At 67.5% G+C, this 9451-nt stretch overlaps 3 protein-coding genes across 14 annotated transcripts; all 3 read right to left on the bottom strand.

The window, feature by feature from the left end:
• Positions 1 to 506: 506 nt before the first annotated feature.
• Positions 507 to 2154, bottom strand: LOC306815973 (leydig cell tumor 10 kDa protein homolog). 2 transcript variants are annotated; one of them, XM_079332475.1, is made up of 4 exons: positions 2114 to 2154; positions 1053 to 1246; positions 734 to 789; positions 507 to 666 (listed from the first exon to the last, which is right to left on the bottom strand). In XM_079332475.1, exons 1-4 carry the CDS (start codon positions 2149 to 2151, stop codon positions 532 to 534), a joined length of 423 nt encoding a protein of 140 aa, XP_079188601.1. In that variant the 5' UTR covers positions 2152 to 2154; the 3' UTR covers positions 507 to 531. The 2 variants fall into 2 exon arrangements, with proteins under 2 accessions (XP_079188601.1, XP_079188602.1); XM_079332476.1 differs by lacking the exon at positions 2114 to 2154.
• Positions 2155 to 2576: 422 nt separating this feature from the next.
• Positions 2577 to 5269, bottom strand: MRI1 (methylthioribose-1-phosphate isomerase 1). Of its 3 annotated transcripts, none has more exons than XM_079332471.1 (6): positions 5089 to 5267; positions 4317 to 4558; positions 3822 to 3994; positions 3463 to 3639; positions 2996 to 3220; positions 2577 to 2797 (listed from the first exon to the last, which is right to left on the bottom strand). In XM_079332471.1, exons 1-6 carry the CDS (start codon positions 5218 to 5220, stop codon positions 2667 to 2669), a joined length of 1080 nt encoding a protein of 359 aa, XP_079188597.1. In that variant the 5' UTR covers positions 5221 to 5267; the 3' UTR covers positions 2577 to 2666. The 3 variants fall into 3 exon arrangements, with proteins under 3 accessions (XP_079188597.1, XP_079188598.1, XP_079188599.1); XM_079332472.1 differs by having other exon boundaries at positions 5179 to 5244; XM_079332473.1 differs by having other exon boundaries at positions 2677 to 2797; positions 2996 to 3152; positions 5089 to 5269.
• A 107-nt stretch (positions 5270 to 5376) lies between these two features.
• Positions 5377 to 8624, bottom strand: YJU2B (YJU2 splicing factor homolog B). 9 transcript variants are annotated; one of them, XM_079332465.1, is made up of 10 exons: positions 8529 to 8624; positions 8072 to 8175; positions 7931 to 7984; positions 7505 to 7587; positions 7376 to 7431; positions 7218 to 7278; positions 6981 to 7123; positions 6463 to 6635; positions 5866 to 6004; positions 5377 to 5794 (listed from the first exon to the last, which is right to left on the bottom strand). In XM_079332465.1, exons 2-10 carry the CDS (start codon positions 8072 to 8074, stop codon positions 5445 to 5447), a joined length of 1062 nt encoding a protein of 353 aa, XP_079188591.1. In that variant the 5' UTR covers positions 8075 to 8175; positions 8529 to 8624; the 3' UTR covers positions 5377 to 5444. The 9 variants fall into 9 exon arrangements, with proteins under 9 accessions (XP_079188591.1, XP_079188588.1, XP_079188589.1 ...); XM_079332462.1 differs by having other exon boundaries at positions 8072 to 8116; positions 8539 to 8624; XM_079332463.1 differs by having other exon boundaries at positions 8072 to 8180; positions 8529 to 8612.
• Positions 8625 to 9451: the final 827 nt, after the last annotated feature.

Raw genomic sequence — 9451 nt, 5'->3', positions numbered from 1 at the left:
AGAAACACTCGCAGCTCCGCCCCAACGATGCCGGGATCCCCTCGAGACCCTCCCCAGGAGTCTCAGGGACCCAGAGAATCCCCACGGGCACTCCCAGAACCACCTGAAGACACCGGGGGCACTCGGAGACAGCGGGATCCGCTCGGAATCGAAGCGGATGCACCCCCCAAGGACATCGGGACACCCCAGTGGATGCAAGGACGCCCCTGGGGGACAGCGCGACCTCCGTGGGATCCTCGAGGCTCCCGGGAACACCCACCTCGCCCCCAAAACGCTCCCGGGGCTACCGGGACACCCTTAGGGGACCCACAATCTCGGCGCTTCCCCGGCGTTCACCCACCCCCTTCCTGGGAGGTGGCCTCCAGGAGCTCCCCAAGCCCTGTGCGGACACATCCCCGCAAATCAGACACCAGCCTGGAGGGTGCGGGGGCGCACCGCAAACCCCTTTTATTAAAGAGCGGCGGGGCTGAGAACAGCTCGCCCGAGCCTCGCTCGGTCACTGAGGGGGCTCCGGGCACGATCCCGGGGGGCTCAGCCGCGGCCCTTCTTGGCTTTCTCCTGGGCGGGCGGCGGCGCCGAGACCAGGGCCAGCTTTTTGGGGAGGCTGCCCTGCGCGCGCTGCACGGTCTCCCGCTCGATCCGCATCCTGATCCCGACCTCCAGGCGCTGGGGAGAGCGCGGGGGATCAGCGGAGGCACGGGGAGCCCCCCGGGCCCCGCCACGGCCCCCTCACCTTCTGCAGCTGCTGCTGTTGAATCACGCGGAGCTTCTTCGGGGCGATGGAGCGGCCTGAGGAGAGCGGGGCTGGGCTGAGACCGAGAGACCGACAGCCCCGAGCGGCCGGAGCCGCGTGTCCCCCAAAAAAGCCACCGAGACGCCACCGGAGACCCCCCCGCGACCGGTACGGGACACGCCGCCAAACCGGAGCCTCCTTGCACCCTAAAGTCCCGGCGCCCGCTCGCCGCTCATCTCGGGGCGCCCCCGAGGGACCCCGGAGCGCCGAGTCCGCCCGCGCCCCCGCACCGTTCCCCGGGCCCCGGCAGGCGCCTCACCTCCCTTCCGCGGGCCCCGAGCCGCACGAGCCGCCGCCGGCGCCACCTTCGGACGCTTGGCCGCCGCCTTGGGCCGGCCCTGAGCCATGACCGCGGCTGCGGGGCCGGGCCCGGGGCAAACGGGGCAGGAGCGCTGGACGGGCCGGGATACACCGGGGCTTACCGCCGCAAAGGCTGCCGGGATACACCGGGGCTGACTGCCGCAAAGGCTGCCGGGATACACCGGGGCTGACTGCCGCAAAGGCTGCCGGGATACACCGGGGCTTACTGCCGCAAGGGCTGCCGGGATACACCGGGGCTTACTGCCGCAAAGGCTGCCGGGATACACCGGGGCATTGCTGCCGCAAAGGCTGCCGGGATACACCGGGGCTTACTGCCGCAAGGGCTGCCGGGATATACCGGGGCGCTATTTCCGCAACGGGTGCCGGGATAAATCGCGGCCTTCTCGCTGTAAAAAACGTAAGAACACACCAGGGCCGTTTTTTCCACGCAGACCGTAGGGATACACGGAGCTTTATTTCCGCAAAGGCTGCGAAAATACAGAGAGGTGTTTTTTTCCCCTGAAAAAGTTGCCGGTATATACCGGAACTTCCGCCTCGCAAAGGCTACCGGGATATACCGGGGCATTACTGCCGCAAGGGCTACCGGGATATACCGGGGCATTACTGCCGCAAAGTCTGCCGGGATACACCGGGGCTTACTGCCGCAAAGGCTGCCGGGATACACCGGGGCATTGCTGCCGCAAGGGCTGCCGGGATATACCAGGGCGCTATTTACGCAAGGGGTGCCGGGATAAATCGCGGCCTTCTCGCTGTAAAAAACGCAAGGACACACCAGGACCGTTTTTTTCCGCGCAGACCGTAGGGATACACGGAGCTTTATTCCCGCAAAGGCTGCAAAAATAGAAAGGCGTGTTTTTTTCCCCTGAAAATGCTGCCGGCATATACCGGAACATCAGCCTCGCAAAGGCTACCGGGATACACCGGGGCATTACTGCCGCAAGGGCTGCCGGGATATACCGGGGCATTACTGCCGCAATGTCTGCCGGGATATACCGCGGCATTACTGCCGCAAAGCCTACCGGGATACACCGGGGCATTGCTGCCGCAAAGGCTGCCGGGATATACCGGGGCATTACAGCCGCAAGGGTTCCCGGGATACACCGTGGCGCTATTTCCGCAAGGGCTGCCGGGATAAATCGCGGCCTTCTCGATGTAAAAAACTCAAGGACACACCAGGGCCGTTTTTACCGCACAGACCGTAGCGATACACGGAGCTTTATTCCCGTAAAGGCTGCAAAAATGCAAAGGCGTGGTTTTTTTTCCTTGAAAATGCAGCCGGTACATACCGGAACTTCAGCCTCGCAAAGACTACCGGGATATAGCGGGGCATTACTGCCGCAAAGACTACCGGGATATACCGGGGCGTTGTTCCCGCAAAGGCTACCGGGATATACCGAGGCATTGCTGCCGCAAAGCCTACCGGGATATACCGGGGCATCGTTCCCGCAAAGGCTATCGGGATATACCGGGGCATTGCTGCCGCAAAGGCTGCCGGGATACAGCGGGGCATTGCTGCCGCAAGGCCTGCCGGGATGCTCTCAGGCCGCCGACATCACCGCCCGTCCCGCGCCGCCAGCGCCTGGCTCAGCTCCGAGGGGGCGAACACCCCCCACTCCGTGATGATGCCGCCCGTGATGAGCTCATGCGGCGTGACGTCAAAGGCCGGGTTCCATACGTCGACCTCTGGAGGAGGAAGAGGAGGGCGTTCACGGGGTCAGAGGGGCTCTGGCAGAGACCCCCCACCCGAATGAGGGCGCTCCACCTCTCACAGAACCCCCTGACCCATCAGGGACCCCCCAAACCCTCCGTGGGTCCTGCTCCGGCCTCTGGGGCACTGCGCCCCCCCAAAGGGACCCTCGCGCCCTCCCGCACGGCACCCACCGGGTTCAGCCAGCTGCACGCCCCCGAGCTGCGTGAGCTCCGTTCCCGGCCGCTCCTCGATGGGGATCAGGCGACCCGAGGCTAGCGCGGGGTCGCAGGTGCTGCTGGGGGCGGCCACGTAGAAGGGGATCCCCATGTGCCGCGCGGCCACCGCCAGCTGGAACGTCCCGATCTTGTTGGCCACGTCCCCGTTGGCGGTGACGCGGTCAGCGCCCACCACCACGGCTGGGGACAGAGCGGGGTCAGCGGGACCCGTCCTGTGTCCCCATCGCATCCCCTCCCTGTGCCCCCCTTTGTCCCGGTTCCTGTCCCGTGTCCCCTCCCTGTGTCCCCATCGCATCCCCTCCCTGTGCCCCCCTTTCGCCCAGTTCCTGTCCCGTGTCCCCTGTCCCCTGCCTGTGCCCCTCTCTTTGTCCCTGCCCGTCCCGGGTCCCTGTCCACCCCGTGTCACCCCCCGTGTCCCTCACCCTGCACTCCCCGCTCTCTCATGGCCGCGGCCGCCGCGCTGTCGGCGATCAGCGTGACCGGGACGCCGTCGTGGCGCAGCTCGAGCGCCGAGAGCCGTGAGCCCTGGTTGTAGGGCCGGGTCTCGGTGCAGAACACGCGCGACAGGGACCCGCGCTCGTGCAGCGCCCGCACGACCCCTGCGGACACGCGGGACGCGTCAGGGACGCCGCGACAGAAAGCCCCTGTCGCGATAGAGACGCCTGGAAAACCGCGGGGGGGGGGGAAACGGGGTACCGAGCCCACCGGCGCCACCCCTCCCAGTGCCCAGTGGGGCCCGGAGCCCCCCGAGGCCACCGCAGCCCCCCCGGTGCCCCCGTACCCAGTGCGGTGCCGTAGCCCGCTGTCGCGAGGGTCCCGGTGTTGCAGTGGGTCAGGAGGGTGACGGGACCGCCCCCCGCGACCCTCCCTAGGATGTGACTCGCCCCGTGCGCCCCAATGCTCCGGTTGTCGCTCCGATCCTTCTCCAGGAGCCCCTCGATGTACTCAATGATGCTGGGGAGGAGGGAAAACGGGGGTGTGCCCCCCCCCCAGTCCGGACCCCAAACCCACCCCAGGGGATTCCGAGACCCCATCTTAACGCCCAAGCCCCCCCAGCGGCACCTGGAACCCCAAATCCACCCCAGCAGCACCTCGGGACCCCAATTTCTCACCTGGGAGACCCCGGCACTCCCCTTCAACATCCCAAACCCACTCCAGGGATCACCCGAGACCTCTCCCACCCTCAAACTCCCTCCGGGATGCCCAGTATTGACCCCAACACGCCTCACACCATCCCTCCAGCGCCCCCCGAATCCCCTTCGCCCCTCCCCGTTACCTCTCCCGCAGCTGCTGGGGGCTGACCCCGGGGGTCTCCGCCCGCTGCCGCACGAACGCGCGGAGCCGCTCGGCCTCGCGGCCCAGGTTGGCGGCCGTGGGTCGCGCGGTCAGCAGGAACCCCAATTTCTGTCCCACGAACTCCTCCAGCGCCCCCAAATCCTCGCGGGGCCCCGCGCCCCCCGCCAGCTCCACAGCCAGGCTGAGGCAGCCCAGCAGGGCGATGGCCGGAGCCCCCCGCACCTGGGGGGGCACAGAACACCCCCTGAGCCCCCCGCACCTGGGGGGGCACAGAACACCCCCTGAGCCCCCTGCACCTGGGGGGGTACAGAACACCCCCTGAGCCCCCCGCACCTGGGGGGTACAGAACACTCCCTGAGCCCCCCGCACCTGGGGGGGCACAGAACATCCCCTGAGCCCCCCGCACCTGGGGGGGGCACAGAACACCCCCTGAGCCCCCCGCACCTGGGGGGGGCACAGAACACCCCCTGAGCCCCCCGCACCTGGGGGGGCACAGAACATCCCCTGAGCCCCCCGCACCTGGGGGGGCACAGAACATCCCCTGAGCCCCCCGCACCTGGGGGCACAGAACACCCCCTGAGCCCCCCGCACCTGGGGCGCACAGAACACCCCCTGAGCCCCCCAGGGGGATTTGGGGTCCCCCAAACGAGCGGGGGGGGTGCAAAAAAAAAGGCGCGGAGGGTTGATTTGGAGTCAGGATGGGCCAAGGGAGCTCAGAGGAATTTGGGGCACTGGGTGGGGTCTCCCCTCACCTCCATGTCGCGGATCGCCCCCCAGGCGCGCTCCACGCCCCCCACCCGCTCGTAGCGGAGCTGCCCCGGCAGTAGCCGCTGGTTCAGAACCTCCAGGGAACCGCGCCGGTACCGCAGCGACTCGAGCGCCATCGCGACAGCGCGACAGACGGACGGACGGACGGACAGACACCGCCTCTTCCGGGGGCAGCGCCCGCTGCCGGCGGGACCGCCCAGGAGCGGCGCGGAGGGACAGGCGACTATCGCGACAGGCCGCCACAGCTTTTAATTCTGAGCTGCTTGCGACTATAAATTACAATGGGGGAGGGGGCTCTTTTTTTTTTTGGGGGGGGGGGTCCGGCCCCCTAAAACCGCGCTCAGGGGCTCTCGGAGCCCGAGTCCGAGTAGTCGGCGACGAGCGATGGGCCGGGGGCGGCGGCGGGAGCCCCCCCCGCTTGGGGGGCGGCACCGGGGGACTCCGGGGGTACCTGGGGGGTCTCCCGGGGCACCGGCGGCGGCCCCTCCACCCCCTCCTCCGCCGCCCGCCGCCGCACGATGCCGAGCCCGGCGGGGGTCGGGGGCGGGGGGCCCGGGGGTGCCCTGAGCGCCCGTGCCGCCCCCAGACCCAATTTCTGCAGGGCTCCCCCGGCCGCTCGGGTCGTGCCCGGGTTGAACCAGGAGCGCTGGGAGATCTCGGAGCGCTTCAGCCGCTGCTTCTCCTCGTAGGCTGTGGAGGAGAGAGGGGGTCAGGGCAGGGCCCGAACCCCCCGGAACCCCCCTAAACCCCCCGGGACGCACAGTCGGGGGCGCGCAGGCTGAGCAGCGCGGCCAGGCGCCGATCCTCCTCCTCCTCGCGGAGCAGCGGGATGCTGAGCCCGGCCCGCGCCCGCAGCGCTGCCGCCTCCTCTTCCTCCTCCCGCAGCGTCTTCTTCTCCTCCTGGGTGAGGAAAACGGGTCTGGGGGCCCGGCACGGAGACCCCCGGGGGGGGCAAGAGCCCCTCCTTGGGCTTTAGGAGCTTCCCCGGTGGGGATTTGTGGGTTGTCAATGGAAATTCGGGGGTCCCAGTGGAAACTCCGGGGTCCCAATGGAAATTCTGGGGTTCCAATGGAAATTCGAGGTGCCAATAGAAATTCGGGGGTCCCAATGGAAATTCTGGACCCCAATGGAAATTTGGGGGTTCCAAAAGAAATTCTAGGTCCTAATGGAAACTCAGGGGTCCCAGTGGAATCTTGGGGCTCCCAATGAAAATCTGGGGGTCCCAGTGGAGTCTCGGGGGTCCCAATAAAAACTTGGGGTTCCCAATAAAATCTTGTGTTTCCCAGTGGAATCTGGGGGTCCCAATGGAATCTCAGGGGTCCCCAGGGTATCTCGGGGGTCCCCGAGCCCCCACTGACCCGGAAGCGCCGGCGCAGGCGGCTGTTGAGGCCGAAGTCGTCCCTCCAGGCGCCCTGAGCCGCCTGCAGCCGCGCCAGGCTGGGCGCCGCGCGCTCCCCCACGCCACGGTCGCTGACGCCGTGCTCCAGGCGGAACATGGGGTCCAGGGCCAGGCGCTGCTGCTGCTCCGGGGCTGGGGACAGCGGTACTGGGATGGACTGGGGACACTGGGGGGGACTGGGGACACTGGGGGGGACTGGGGGCACTGGGGGGGAACTGGGACAGACTGGGGTGCACTGGAGTCATGGGATGGACTAGGGGCACTGGGTCATACTGGGCTATACTGTCACTCACCTGTGAGCAGCACCTGGGTGCTGTCTCCTGTCTCCCAGCGCTCCTCCTTGCGCCAGGACTGGGATGGACTGGGGGCACTGGGGGGGACTGGGGGCACTGGGGGGGACTGGGGAGGACTGGGGGTACTGGGGACACTGGGATGGACTGGGGGGCACTGGGAGGGGCTGGGGGCACTGGCACTCACCTGTGGGCAGCACCTGGGCGCTGTCCTCGGGGTCCCAGCGCTCCTCCTTGCGTCGCGCCCCGCTGACGATGACGTAGTCGCAGTTCCCGGGGTCCGTCTGCAGCTCGATGTAGTTGACACACAGGTGACATTTCATCCGGAACCTGGGGGGGACACGGGGCTCAGGGGGTCCCCAAAAGATCCCCAGGTGTCCCCACAGGTGGTGTCCCCGCGGGTGAGGGCGGGGCTGTGCCTCACCTGTACACAGGTGTGGTGTAGTAGTTCCCCACCTTCTTTTTCTCCGCGTTGTACCTGACACCTGTGGGGGGTGGGGAGGGGGGGGGATGAAACAACACACCCCCCGCAGATTTGGGGCCCCTTTGGGATCCCCCAAACCCTCCAGAACAGCCACTCACCCATCCCGATGTGGTTCTGGCACCCATCGCACCAAATGTTGAAGGGCATCTCAAACCTGGGGAGTTTTTGGGGGGTCAGGGGGGTTTTTGGGGGGTGACAAAGGGGATTTTGGGGTGCCCCCCCCTCACCTGATGACCAGGATGCCCTGGGAGAGTTTCCGGGCGCGCTCCCGCAGTGGGTGGCTGTGGTGGTACTTGTTGAGGGATCCATGCTAGGGGGAAAGGGGAGTCAGGGAGGGACTCCCAAAACCCCCATGCACCCTCCAGCCCCCCAAAACCCCCCCCCCCCCCCCCAAATCCCCACGCACCCTCCAGCCCCCCAAAACCTCCCAAAACCCCCCCCCCCAAATCCTCACTCACCCACCCAGCCTCCCAAAAACCCCCCAAAATCTCCCCTCACCCACCCAGACCCCAAAAGCCCCCCAAAATCCCCACGCACCCTCCAGGCCCCCCAAACCCCCCCCAAATCCCCACGCACCCTCCAGCCCCACAAAACCTCCCAAAACCCCCACACACTCTCCAGCCCCCCAAAAGCCCCCTGAGCCCCCAGCCCACCTTGGCAGGGTCGAAGTCAGGTGGGTAGTACTTGTTGGTGCCCTTGCGCTCGCCCTGGGGGAAAGCGAGAGTGACCACGGAGTGACCAGTGAGTGACCCCAGAGTGACCCCAGAGTGACCGGTGGCCCCGTCCCCACTCACCATGGCTGGGCGTGTCCGGAGCCGCGGGTCCGGCGCGGGCGGGTCCTGGCGGCGATCGGGGGGTCACCGGGAGCCTGGACTGGGAGGGGTTAATGGCCACCAGTCTGTGCTGGGACAGCGGCACTGGTTTGTACTGGGACAGGGACCCAGAACGCGGCCAGCGGTCACTGGGCCGTACCAGGATGGTCCGGGGTCACTGCTCCTTACTGGGAACCAGCTGCTCCCAGTTTGGGGCCACCGGGCTGAACTGGGACTGGCCCCCAGCTCCAGTATGGGGTCCCTGGGCCGAACCGGGCTGTACCGGGCCGAAGCGGGCAGTACCGGGCTGTACCGGGGTCCCTATTCAGTACCGAGCTTTACCGGGCTGTACCTGTCAGTACCGGGCTGTACCGGGCCGAACCGGGGTCCCTGTCCCGTACCGGGGTCCCTGGGCTGTACCGGGGTCCCTATTCAGTACCGGGCTGTACCGAGCTGTACCGGGCCGAACTGGGGTCGCTCCCGCGCGCACTCCCCGCTCCCCACCGACCTGTTCCGGCTGCGCTCCTCAGGCCCCGCCCCTTCCTGCCCGTCCCCGCGAGCTGATTGGTCCAGACACCGTGAGGGGCGGGAGCTTTTCCCAGCGGCCCCGCCCCTCCGGCGGCGTTCGCGATTTCTGGCGGCTCCGCAGCGCGGTGGCTTACGGCGGCCCATAGCAGCGGGAGCTCCATAGCAACGGGGGTCCATAGCGACGTGTTTCCGAGGCAATGGGGTCCATAGCAACGGGGACCATAGCAACGGGACCACAGCATCGGGGTGCCCCATAGCGATGGGCTCCATGGCAACAGCGTGCATAGCATCGGTCTCCATAGCAACGAGCGTCAAACCGACGGGGTCCATGGCGAAGGGGTGCTCCTGGCAACGGGGCTCCATAGCAACCGGCTCCATAGCAACGGGATTCCATAGCAACCGCCTGCTCCCCTAATTCTCACCCTCCCCACGGGTCTCCACCATCACCCCGTGTCCTCATCCCTGTCCCCATCATCCTGGGTCCCCATGGCGGTGGCAGTGTCCCCATCACTGTCCCCATCGCCCCATCTCCCCATCACCCCGTGTCCCTATGGTGTGGCAGTGTCCCCCCATCACTGTCCCCACGGCGGTGGCAGTGTCCCCGTGGCAGTGTCCCTGTCCCTGTCCCTCCCCTCCCCCTGCCAGCCCCAGGGACGCTGTCCCCAGCCCCATCCCTGTCATACACCTGCCGTGGTCCCCGCAGCCCCAGCAGGTGCCACCACCCGGTGGCCTCTGATCAGCGCCTGCAGGCGGCAACTGCCTGATCACAGGGACACGCTAATGAGGCGCCGCGGTGCCAACGTGTCCCTGGTACCACGGCAGTGTCCCCGTGCT

This window comes from Erithacus rubecula, assembly GCF_903797595.1.
Source record: "Erithacus rubecula genome assembly, contig: scaffold_318_arrow_ctg1, whole genome shotgun sequence".
Lineage (NCBI taxonomy): Eukaryota > Metazoa > Chordata > Aves > Passeriformes > Muscicapidae > Erithacus > Erithacus rubecula.
This window is presented reverse-complemented; position numbering and strand designations above follow the sequence as displayed.